Source organism: Urocitellus parryii, chromosome 4 (genome assembly GCF_045843805.1).
Source record: "Urocitellus parryii isolate mUroPar1 chromosome 4, mUroPar1.hap1, whole genome shotgun sequence".
Taxonomy (NCBI): domain Eukaryota; kingdom Metazoa; phylum Chordata; class Mammalia; order Rodentia; family Sciuridae; genus Urocitellus; species Urocitellus parryii.
This window is the reverse complement of record NC_135534.1, coordinates 178,313,051-178,325,537: the sequence shown is the minus strand read 5'-3', so window position 1 is coordinate 178,325,537 and position 12,487 is coordinate 178,313,051. Positions and strand designations below refer to the sequence as shown.

Sequence of the window (12,487 nt, the reverse complement as noted above, 5' to 3'; positions counted from 1 at the left end):
TTGCAAATTTGAGGCCAGCCTCAGCAATTTAGCAAGGCTTTGAGCAATTTAGAGAGGCCTTGAGCAACTTAGACCCGGCTCAAAATATAAAATAAAATAATGTGGCTTCACGGGAAAGCAGCCCTGGGTTCAATATCCAGGACCAAAAATTTAAAAAAAAAAAAAAAGAAAAGAAATTGTATCTGTCACTTCCAATGGGGCCTGCCACCTAGCACATCAAGAGTATTGGCGGGATGGGTGGGGGGCCCACCTTCTCCTCTTCTGTCTCTTCCCCTGTAAAGAGGCATCCTGGGGGGTGGCTCGGAGGCCTGAGGCTGGATGGTGGCTGTGGGGTGGACCAGGCCTGAGTCCTGGTCCTTGTTCTGCCAGGGCCATGAATGTTCTGTGCCAAAGGAGTGTGCTGTCACTGCCAGGCCCAGGTTTCTGGGACTTGGCTGGTCTGGAGGTTCCTTGAGCCCAGGAAATCCAGGTCTGTGGATGGGGCTGGAAGTCTCAGCTCAGGGCTTCGGGGCCGGGCTGCAGGGCCTGTATTTCCTTCCTTGCATGGATGCAGGAATTCTCCGCAGGAAATGGGGGGCAGTGTTCTAGTGGAGGTACAGGCACACACTGCCACATTCGCCGTTTCAAAGTCGATGCAGTGGGTCAGTGTGGTCACAGAGCTCTGTGACCATCATCACTATCTGATTCCAAAATAATTCGTCATTCCAAAAAGAAACCCCCTACTCACTAGTCTCCCCCACAGCAGCCCCTCTCCCTTCTGTCTCCATGATTTGTTTTTTTTTTTTTTTTTTGGTCCCTCAGATTGAGCCCAGGGGCACTTAACTACTGAGCCACATCCCAGCCCAGCCCATTTTATTTTTTATTTTGTGACAGGGTCTCACTAAGTTGCTTAGGACCTTGCTAAGTCTCTGTGACTAGCCTTCAACTTCCTGTCTCAGCCTCCCAATGGCGGATTATGGTGTGTGCCACCGAGCCTGGCTTTTTTGGACTTCTAAGTAGCTGGGACGACAGAAACCCTCCACAGTGCCTGGCCTTTTACACCTGTCTTCTCATGTAGCACAGTGTTTTCATGATTCATCCACGTTGTACTATGTATCAGTACTTCATTCCTTTTCCTAGCTGAATAATACTCCATTGTATGAATGCACAACACTGTAGATATCCATTCATCACTTAATGAACATTTGGGTTTCCAGTTTGGGTGTGTGTGTGTGTGTGTGTGTGTGTGTGTGTGTGTGGTACTAGGGATTGAATCTAGGGTTTCATGCATGCTAGGCAAGCCTTCTACTGCTGAGCTACATCCCCAGCCCTTTTTATTTTCTTTTGAGATAGTGTCTTACTAAGTTGTTGAGGCTGCCCTTGGACTTGGGATCCTCCTGCCTCAGCCTCCTGAGTTGCTGGGATTACAGGCTTGTGTCACTACGCCTGGCTAACATTGGGAGGTTTTATGTAGACCTGTGTTTGCATTTTCTTGGGGATACACCTCGGGGTGGAATTGCTGGGTCAGATAGTAATTCTGTGTGTGACCTCTGAGGAACTGTGCCAGTCTGTTCTCCAAAAGAGCTGCACCTTTTCACAGACCAGCCAGCAGGGTAGGAAGGGACTGGCCCTGTCCTGAACACTCCTGTGTGCGGGCACTGTGCCGCCTGGGATCCTCACATGGACCCATTATTCCCTCTACTGGACCCAGCAGGACACTGAGGCTCAGAGAAGTGTCGTAACTCCCCTAGGGAACACGCGGGGAGACCTAGATTCACGCCCAGATCTGTCCCTGACGCTTTCCCCTCTACTCGGCGATTGCTGACTGGGTGGCCTGGGGGTGCTGGACTCACAGAGGCCTCTCCCCGGCCAATGTTCTACAGACAGGAAAGTTGGACCCCCACTACCCGAAGGTCTGTGGGCACCGCGGGAACGTCTTAGACATCAAGTGGAACCCTTTTGATGACTTTGAGATCGCCTCCTGTTCAGAAGACACCACGGTGAGTGTGGGCACTGGCCCCTGGCCGGGAGGGGGTGGGGCGGGGCAGGCAGGCCAGGTGACATCTACTGGGCTCCAGGGGGCTCACCTTCATCACGGAGGGGGGGTCGCCACGTGGGGAGGGTGAGACGTTGAGAAGTCCTGGGCACTGTGGGACGTGGGGACCACTCCTCTCTGGGGCCTCTGTTTCCCCACTTACAAAATGGGTACAGAATAGCTTCAGCCCATCTCCTGAGGGTCCAGGGAGAGTCGGCTCCAGTGGGAGAGCCTGCCCTCTGGGGGACTGCAGCATGCTGCAAGGGACATTTTTATTGTGGTCAAAATCTAACATGCCACTCGATCTCACAGACGGTGGGGAAGTGAACTAGAAAATGATGGAAACAGGAGCCTTGTTGACCGTGGACCCCATAAAGCTGGGTGTGGTGGCTCACGCCTATGATCCCAACCACTCAGGAGGCTGAGGCTGGAGGATCTCAAGTTCAAGGCCAGCCTCAGCAATTGAGCAAGTTTCCCTGTCTCAAAATGAAAAAGGGCGGGGGATGTGGTTCATGGGTTAAGCACCCCCCCCCCCGAGTTCAATTCCTGGTACCAAAATGAAACAAAACAAAATATGGGCTCCAGAACCATCCCAGAAGGTCAGTCCACCATTTCAAAAGGTCAAGGTCAGTCCCACCAACTTTTTCTTTTTTTTTTGTTTTTTTTAGATAAGGTCTTGCTGTGCTGCCCAGGCTGACCTTGAACTGCTGGGGTCACTAGTGATCCTCTTGCCTCAGCCTCCTGGGTACCTGGGACTGCAAGCATGAATCACCATGCCCAGTTTTCACCCACTTTTTTGAGCTCCTCCTGTATACCAGAGACCTAGTCACTGTCACCACAATGTTCAGTGTCATTTACTTATAATTCATCCTGTAGCTCCTCCTAAAACAATAATGGTTGTGGCTTAAAAAGCGCAGGTGCAAGCAGAAGATGACAATAAGGTGACAGGGCAGGCATCATTTCTTTGCCGTCCCGCTGCATTCTTGACTCAGGACACTTAGTTCACTCCGTCTTCCCAGCGACCCCACAAGGGAGAATGTCTTTCGGGTGGACAAGCCCAGGGTCAGAGAGGGGCAGCACCTTGCCACGTTACAATGACAGGTGTGACCGACAGCAGAGCCCCTCCTCTGTCTGCTGAGCTGGGCCACGTTCCTCAGAGCCGCAGATGGAGGACACGGGGAAAGAGCTCTGTGGGCAGCTGCAGCAGGAAGGGAAACAGAGTGGCTCGCAGAACCTCCCGCTGGATGGAAGGAGGCGGAACAGTGTGTGGGGCAAGGCGGGCAGGCATTTCCCAGAGGCTTTGTGTCGTGCCCATACAGGACACTGCTGAGAAACGTAAGGGACCGTTTCACCAAAAGGGCAGTCGAGGCCTGGGACAGAGGGCCTTTCTCCAGTGAGTGTGGCTGCTGGCAGGATGCCACCCCTAGCTCAGCCGCCCTCCCTGATCCCTTCCCTCTCCAAGCAGCTCTGCAAGCCCCCTAGAAGGACAGTCACTCTCTCTCTCTCTTTTTTCTCTTTTTGGTACCATGGGTTAAACCCAGGGGCACTTGACCACAGAGCCACATCCCCAGCTCTATTTTAGAGACAGGGTCTCACTGGGTTGCTTAGCACCTCACTTTTGCTGAAGCTGGCTTAGAACTCACGATCCTCCTGCCTCAGCCTCCTGAGTCCTGGGATTAGAGGCGTGTGCCACCGCGCCCAGCTAGAAGGTCTATTTATTAAAGACCTCATGGCCTGCCGCGGTCGCTTCTCTGACAGCCCAGGGGCAGTGGCCATGATTATTGGGATTGGGGTGTTTGTTGGTCAGCTCTCTGCAGCTGTGACAAATGCTGGAGAAGACAACCTAGAGGGGGAAAGATGTATTTGGGCCCCTGTTTTCAGAGGTTCGGTCCATGCTGGGCTGGCTCCGCTGCACTGGGTCTGAGTGGGGCAGAGCCTCGTGGCGAAGGGGGTGGCAGGGGAAAGCCACTCACCCGTGACAGCAAGTAACAAAGAGAGAGAAGGGCCCGGGGACAAGAAATGCCCTTGCAGGGCACACGGTGAGAGGTGCTGCCTCCAGCTAACCCCCCCACCCCCATCCTAAAGCTGCCACCATGTCCCACAATGCCATCAAGCTATTAATTCCTCTGTGGATCAATCCACTGATGCCGTCAAAGCCTCACGATCTCATCCCCTTTCTAAAGCCCCAACATTGTGGCCTTAGAGACCAAGCCTTCCGCCTTCCATGAGCCTTTGGGGGACACCCCAGCCTCAACAGAGGGGAGCAAATTCATTCTGGGTAAATGCATCTGTGGAAAGTGCCAGGCTGACTGCTCTGTGCCCCCAGGCCCTGGGCTGGGCACCATGGGGATGGGCCAGCAGCAGACCTGCCCAGAACCTGTGTTCCAGCCAAGTCCAGCTCTGTGCAGTGACAGCCCTCCCCGGCCTGCCCTGTCTGAAGCCTGTGCCTCTCCAGACAGAGTTCACTTCCTAGTTTCAGATCCAAGGCCATCAGGAAATAGGTGTTAGCTGAATGATTTAAAAAGTCTCCCACCTGAAAAACCTGTCTGTCCCTAAGGGAAGTGTACACACATCACCTAGGACCTGAGAACCCAGCAGGACAATAGGAATGTCAAGGCAGCACCATCCCTGGCTGCATCTCCATTGGTGTTCTCAGGATGGGCTTCCTCCTTGCCATGGCAGTCCCCCTCTGTGTTCAGACGACACCACTCTAGAAGGGAGCCCCGGGCCCTCACGGTGAAGCTCAGCCTCGGACCGCTGCAGCCCAGCCTCCTGGCCAGTGGCCTTTCCTCCCCCAGGCCACCCACAGTTCCTCTCTAAGTCCAGTCTGTGGCTGCCCTTCCCTGCTCCAGGGCCCACAGTGATTCCCGAGTGCCCTGAGAACATAGCCCAACCCCTTCATCCAGACAGTTGAGGCTCCACTCTGAGCCTCTGAGCAAGGAGAAGGAACACTCTTGAGCAGTCTTCCTAGGCTGAGAAGCAGATTTGCACTGGCATCCAGCCTGGGAGACATGCCTATAGTCCACCCACCGGCCACCACCTCCGGCCGTCAAGATGGCAAAAATGAAGCCAGGCATGGTGGGACACAGCTGTAATCCCAGGCACTCAAGAGGCTGAGGCAAGAGGATCACAAGTTTGAGGCCAGCCTCAGCAATTTTGCAAGGCCCTAAGCAACTTAGAGAGACCCTGTCTCAAAGAAATAAAAAGAGCTGGGGATGTAGCTCAGTGGTAAAGAATCCCAGGTTCAATCCCTAATACAAAAAAAAAAAAAAAAAAAAAAAAGATGGTAAAGATTTCCTAGCGGCATATTTGGAAGCATAGACTCATCTCTGATCAAAATCAGCCCCTGTTTGGGCTGGAGGACTAGGTAAAGCCCTGTCCCCCCTCTGAGTGAGGAGCAGCTGGGCACCACACGGATCTGTGGCTTAGGGTGGAAAGGTACCAGTGTGCCCCGGATGACACTCCCGGACCATGTCTCCCTACCAGATTAAGATCTGGGACATCCCCAAGCAGCTGCTGACAAGGAACCTCACAACCTACAAGAAGGAGCTGGTGGGCCACTCGCGCAGGGTGGGCCTGGTGGAGTGGCACCCCACGGCCGCCAACATCCTCTTCAGCTCTGGCTACGACTACAAGGTGAGGCCATCTCTGAGTTTCCCGAGGCTTCCCAGAGGAGTCCCCGGGAGCTGGGGGCTTCGGACAACAGAGACTCACTCACTCCTACTTCTAGAGATGACTAATTGGGAATCCTGGTGTTTGGAGGCCATGCTCCCTCCCGAGGCTCCAGGGAGAATCCTTCTGTGCCTCTTCTGGCATCTGGAGGCTCCAGGGGTCCTTTGGCTGGTGGCTGCGTCACCCCAATCTCTGCCTCTGTCTTCATGTGGCCACATCCCTGTGCATTCTTTCCTGGTCTTAGAAGGCACACCTGTCATTGGATTGAGGGCCCACCCCAATTTATTGGGACCTCATCTTAATTAACTATACCTGTGAAGACTGTGTTTCCAAATAATGTCACATCTGAGGTTCCGAGTGGACGTGAATTTTCTCAGGGGGACACTGTTCAGGCCATTACTGCCTACCTGGAAGGGACCAGCTTCCTTTGCTCCACCGACTGCCCATCAATGGGGACAGTTTACAGCCCAGGAGACCTGGGTGCTGTCCAGCTTAGTCACGGACTTGCAGTATGATCTGGGACTGTCCCTTTGCCTTTTCTTGGCCTCGGTGTCTGTGGGCCAGTGGGTCAGTGAGACCCCAGCTGTAGATTCCCAGCTCTTCCCCTCTGGCTGTACTGGGTTTGCAGAGGCACTGCAGGGACTCTGCGGTGGGTCAGGGAGTGGCTGGGAGCCCTTGGAGGGCTCTGGGCCTTCCATGGCCCTCTGATCACAAGTGGATTTCTGAAGCCAGGTATGTGATGCACACCCAGCCACTCAGGAGGATTCCAAGTTCAAGGCCAGTCACAGCAACTTAGGGAGACCCTTTCTCAAAATGAAAAATAAAAAGAGCTGGGGATGTAGCTCAGTGGTAAAGTGCCCCTGGGTTCAGTCCCTAGTACCTGGGCGGGGTGTGGGGGAAGAAGTGCTTTTGTAACCTGTTTGTGCAGCGCGGTCTGCCGGGTACCCTGTGCGGATGTGCAGGCTGTTCTGCACCCAACTCCAGGGGGCGCTGTTCACATCCCAGGCTATGAGCACGGGTGGCCTTGGAGCTGCACAGGGCCCCGGTTATCCTCGGGAAGTGGAAACTGCTGCTGATAACTGTCTGAAACCCCCTGGATTAGCTAGTGGGTCCCCTGGGGTCCTGCCTGCATGGAGGCTTTCTTGCTCAAAGGCAGATGGTGTTTTCCTGTCACTGCCAACAGCCTGACTTCTGGCTTCCCCCTCCCGCCAGAGGCGTGCCCACCCTCCTTCCCTGTCTTCTGGGCCTGGCCGCCAGCTGCGGCTTCCCTCCCGGGGATACTGTGTTTCCCTGCAGCCTGGTCAGCCATGTGGCTCTGGGGGCTGGGCGGGGGTGGCCTCTGCACTTAGAGCCAGCACTCTGCCGTGCAGGTGATGGTCTGGAACCTGGATACAAAGGAGTCTGTCATCGTAAACCCCGTGAGGACAATTACCTGTCACCAAGATGTGATCCTCTCCATGTCCTTCAACACCAACGGCAGCCTGCTGGCTACTGCCTGTAAAGACCGCAAGATTCGGATTCTTGACCCCCGTCTAGGAACTATCCTCCAGGTCAGTGCTGGGCCAGGGTCTGGCTTGGAGTCCAAGAATGGGGTGGGGAGGCTTCTGAGAACAGCTGGCCCCCGGTCAGCACCCGGCTCTCTCTGTAGGCAGCATCCGCATCTGGCCTCTCGGCACCACTGGGAAGTGAGATAAGTCATGCCCATTTTTCAGGTGAGAAAACCGAGGCCAAAGAAGCCTGAAGTGTCTTTTGCACTTCATGAGCTAGGATCGGAACCTGGTCTAACTCCAAGACTGGTCGGTGTGCCTCAGCTCTGTCACTAGCTGGGGATCAGGACCCCAGAGGAGTGACCCTCGGCAAGCACTCCCTACTCTCTGAGCCTATCTGCTCATCAGCGACAATAGGCTGTTAGTCCTTCCTCTCAGAAGACTAAATAGAACAACCCTCATGCCACCTGCACCCAGCCCCATGCCTGGCCCACAGCGGGTGCTCAGTATCGCTGGGCAAGATGTGGAGCTGGCGGAGGTTTCCTGTATCCGACCTCTGAAAAATAGTGGGAGAGCTGGGTGTGGTGCCGCACACCTGGGACCCCAGCAGCTCAGGAGGCTGAGGCAGGAGGAGCATGAGTTCAAAGCCAGTCTCAGCAACTTAGAGAGGCCCTCAGCAACTCAGTGAGACCCTGTCCCTAAATAAAAATGTAAGAGGGCTGCGATGTGGCTCAGGGTTAAGTGCCCCTGGGTTCAATCCTCAGTACCAAAAAAAAAAAAAAAATAGTGGGAGAATCTTCGTGTCGAGGGGAGTGACCTGGGAAGGCTTCCTGGAGATGGTGCCCCTGGGTGGGGGGCTCCGTCCACGTGGAGCAGAAACCCCAGCTCATGGCCCAGGAGTGCCCTCCCAGCATCCCCGACACTGACTCCACCTTTCCCTCCAGGAAGCCAGCTACAAGGGGCACCGGGCCAACAAGGTGCTGTTCCTGGGGAACATGAAGAAGCTGCTGTCCACGGGCACATCTCGGTGGAACAACCGGCAGATGGCCCTGTGGGACCAGGTGAGCCTCAGGCATCGCCCGGCCCTCAACTGAGGGTGGGCTTCGGTCCTTGTCTCAGGGGTCTCTCACACACACTTGGCAGGGTCTGCCCAGGGCTGGGGCGGGGTTCAGGGTGAAGAACAGGGAGATGCCCCTGGGCAAGGCCAGACCTTGTGCAGCTGATCATTGAAGGAGTCAGGAGCCCGCGGCTTCAATTCCCGATGCCAAGGCAATAAAATATCACACAAGATGGGGGGGAGGCAGGCAGCAGGGGAGCAGAGTGAGATCGGGTGTGCCAAAAGTGACTCGGTAATGACAAAATGCTGCCAAACAAGTGGAGGGATACATAAGTGTTTTATTTATTTATTGTGGGACTGGGGATTAGACCCAGGGATGCTTAACAACGGAGCAACACCCCCAGCCCTTTTATTTATTTATTTATTTATTTGTTTGTTTGTTTGTTTGTTTGTTTGGAGAGGTCTTACTAAGATTCTGAGAGTCTTGTTAAGTTTCTGAGGCTGGCCTTGAACTTGCAATCCTCCTGCCTCAGCCTCCCGAGTTGCTGGGATTACAGGTGTGCACCACCCGCCCAGCTTGTTTTAGTCCCTTTAAAATGTTATGTCCACCTGAGGCTCTTGACTCCTCCAAGTCATTATGACAACCCACAAATTGAACCTCAAGAGCCAGGGACTCAACACATACACACAAAGTCAGTATTCTTTCTCACACACACACATGTGTGCACACACGGCCCCGTGGCAAGCACCACCGAGGCCCCCAGGCGACTCACGGGCCTTCCTGGTCTCCCTTCCCTTGCAGGACAACCTCTCTGTGCCTCTCACAGAGGAGGACCTGGACGGCTCCTCAGGTGTGCTGTTTCCCTTCTACGACGTGGACACCAACATGCTCTACATAGTGGGGAAGGTCAGCCTGGCACAGGAGGGAGGTGGCCACCTGGAGCCCTGAGGCAGAAGGCAGAGATGTCCCAGCCTGGGCCCCACTGGTGCCCAGCCTGGGCCCTTGCGAGTATAGGGCAGGGACAGGCCACTCTTCCCCACGGGAGAGCACCCCTCGGCCACCTTCCTTGCTCCAGAGGAACCCCCGGGACCAGGACTTGGCTGGACACTCCAAGCTTGTCCCTCCCCAACTCTGGGTCCAGAGCGTTTCTCAGCAGGGCACCGTGAAGGTGGGGCAGAGCCAGTGTCCACCGGGTAGGGCTGTCCATACCTGGCCCCTCTGGCCTCTTCACTAGTGCCAGGATCGGTGCTCTCCTCACCTCCAAGTCACTATGACAACCAGCAGTGTCCCCCGAGGGCCAAGACTCTCCGGTTGACTCTGAGGACTTGCCAGTGCTGACCTCCGTGGGTGGCACTAGGGTGGGCGTAGGTTCAGGCCTGTCTCCCCAGAGCTTTGCCTGGCCTTGGAGGATCTGGGGGGGTTGGTCGTGGTCAGAGGACACTCTCTTGCCTGCCTTGGTGAGGGGCCCAGCTCCCCGGTGTCCCCTGTGGGGCAGGGGGGCTGCCAGCCGTTCACGCTGAGAGCGGGGATCTGGCCGCCAGGCGGTGGCTGGGGTGTGCTGCTGGGCACCAGCCGAGTCTGGCCTCCTCGTTTCCCAGGGAGACGGCAACATCCGCTACTATGAGGTGAGCGCCGAGAAGCCCCACCTGAGCTACCTGACCGAGTACCGCTCCTACAACCCACAGAAGGGCATTGGTGAGCGGGACCCCGGGCTGCGGGGGCAGCAGGGAGCAGCCAGCGGGAGGGGACCCACAGCGGCCCTGACCTGTGGCTGTCGTAGCCTCTTCCTGTTGCCAGGAACACGGTATTGACCACAGATGAGGTGTGTTCTGACTCGGGATCCTCAAGGTCCAAGGTCAGGGGGCTGCATCAGGTGATGGTCTTTGTGCTGGCGGAGTCCCAGGGCAGCACAGGGCGTCATGAGATGGGACAGGAGCATGCATGTGTGTGGCTTTTGGTCCCAGAGAGCCACTGGGGTTCCACCAAGAGGGCTCTACCCTGATGACCTCATCCAATCCTAATCCCTCCCGTCTCTCCACGCGGAGATTCAGTTCCCAGCTCTTCACTCCTCACAGCGGAGATGGAATTTCAGTGTCGGAGGTCTGGGAGGACTCGGATATTGAAATTCATATATTGAAATCGGAGCCTCCAGGGAGCAAGCCCCTCCTCCTTTCTTTAGGGATTAAAGAAGATCCAACTTTTTATCCCTAAGAAACCCTCTTTAGCTGGACGCGGTGGCACATGACTATCATCCTAGCTCCTCAGGAGGCTGAGGCAGGAGGATGGCAAGTTGGAGGCAGGGTCCGACTGTCTCAACCCCATTCTCCCAGTGCAGGGCCCGGCCCAGCGTAGGTGTCGTTCACGAGCTTTTCGCTGAGGGGAGGTGGCAGGAGGAGGGCATTGTCTCTCCACGTCCAGGTGTGCAGCCTGGCTTTCCCCTCCTGCTCGGTCCCTGCGGCCCCAGCCCAGCCGGAACCTCTTGGCTCTCCTTGGCCCTCTGTCCCCAGGTACCATGCCAAAGAGAGGTCTCGAAGTGTCCTCCTGCGAGATCTTCCGCTTCTACAAGCTGATCACAACCAAAAGCCTCATTGAGCCCATATCCATGATTGTACCCCGGCGGGTAAGGGAGGTGGGGGCCATTCGGGAGGGCAGGGGGGGAACCCATCCCAGAGAAGACAGACCCGGGGTGGTCAGGGTCCCAGACCCTCCAGCCCATACCTTGGTGGCAGCCACAGGACAGCTGAGAGCCGCTTCTCCAAGGGAAGGCCCTCCTCATGGTCAGGGTGACATCACTGGGGCCAGGACTCCTGGCTCTCTCCCTACCTCAGCTCTTGAGCTGCTGTGTGTCTTTGGGCCAGCCCCTTTGGTCTCTGGGCCTGGGTTTCCTGGATTCAGCAGGAGTCACCATCTGGACTTTCCCTGCAGTCGGAATCCTACCAGGAGGACATCTACCCGCCCACAGCAGGGGCCCAGCCCTCCCTGACTGCCTGGGAGTGGCTCAGCGGGATGAACAGAGGTGAGGAGCGTGGGGGGAAGTGGAATCCCAGTGGACCTGTATTTTCATTTTCTTGTGGCCTCTGAGGAGAGGCCCTTGACAGACACGTGAAAGTCCAGGAAAGCAGGGACTTACCCAAGTGGCTCCGAAAACTCCCTCCAACCCAAGGGGTATTTCCCCAGGGAAGCATCACACCTGGGCTCTGCAGGGCCACTGACCAGTCTCAGCCAGACCCCCCAGCCGGTCCCCCACTTCTGTGGCTGCAATTATTTGACTCCAGGGAACCCTCTAGGCTGCAGGCCCCACCCAGGCTGCCTCAGCTTGGCCTGCCCCTCTGTCCGCCTCCTGCCCAGTGAGGGAGTCCTCCCTCCCCACCCAGCTGCTCCCTGCCCCCTCCGTTTCTTCCCACGCTGGTAAGGGGAGCCTCCTGGTGCACTGGAAGAGCCTCAGCTGGGGCCAGAGGCAGTCAGCTCCCTGTTCCGTGTGGCCCTTAGACAGGACCTGCTCCTCCCTGGACCTGTTTCCTCCCCCATAGGCCTGAGGCCCACCTCCCCTGCTTCCCAGGACGGTTGGGAGGACTAATGAACTTGGTAGGTGGCAGAGTGCAGTGTGACAGGACCGTCTTTAGAGTCAGGACAAGGTGTCACTCAAGGAGTTCCCCGTGCTTGGGGGCAGCCCCAGGGCCTGAACTGGGCTGTTCCCACAAACGAGCCTTTGCTTAGTTACACACGTGGGTATTCGGGTCTGATTGTCCCATCCATCCGTGGACTTGTGCCATTCCGCAGGTGGCTGGATCTCCTGCGCCTGTTGTATGTCGCTCTGTGACTGTGTGTCGGCCAGTGTCTGTGTCCCATGCTCAGTCCTCTCACCGCCCTTGGCTTCTTCCCTCCCAGAGCCAATCCTGGTGTCCCTGAGGCCCGGCTCCCAGCCACTGAGCCCCCGGCCACTGCCTCCAGAGAAGCCCCTCTCCACCCCCACGGCCCGGACCTCACCCCAGCTCTTGGACCACACTGCAAAGCTGTCTGCAGAGGACGGCCAGAGGCCCCTCTCCCAGCCAGAGGGGAAGGCGCCAAGGTGGGCTGCGGAACACAGGCCCGAGGAGAAGAAGTCCTGGCTCACAAATGGCTTTGATATTTTCGAATGTCCCCCACCAAAGACAGAGAATGAGGTGTGAAGGGGGTCTGCTGAGGGGGTGGGGTCAGTGGAAGGGTGCCAAGGAAGGGAGGGGAGGGGGACAAAAAAGAGGTAATGTTTTGGCTCT

At 56.4% G+C, this 12,487-nt stretch overlaps 1 protein-coding gene across 1 annotated transcript in view; it reads left to right on the top strand.

Annotated features, from left to right (window-relative positions):
• The window catches only part of Coro2a (coronin 2A), a 28,395-nt gene that overhangs the window by 15,708 nt on the left and 200 nt on the right, over window positions 1–12,487 (top strand). The window contains exons 3-11 of the mRNA XM_077797352.1: window positions 1,863–1,979; window positions 5,501–5,650; window positions 7,057–7,236; window positions 8,118–8,234; window positions 9,033–9,137; window positions 9,830–9,926; window positions 10,739–10,851; window positions 11,157–11,247; window positions 12,120–12,394. Of these exons, the coding sequence (XP_077653478.1) occupies window positions 1,863–1,979; window positions 5,501–5,650; window positions 7,057–7,236; window positions 8,118–8,234; window positions 9,033–9,137; window positions 9,830–9,926; window positions 10,739–10,851; window positions 11,157–11,247; window positions 12,120–12,394 (1,245 nt within the window). The remainder of the gene's footprint in view (window positions 1–1,862; window positions 1,980–5,500; window positions 5,651–7,056; window positions 7,237–8,117; window positions 8,235–9,032; window positions 9,138–9,829; window positions 9,927–10,738; window positions 10,852–11,156; window positions 11,248–12,119; window positions 12,395–12,487) is intronic.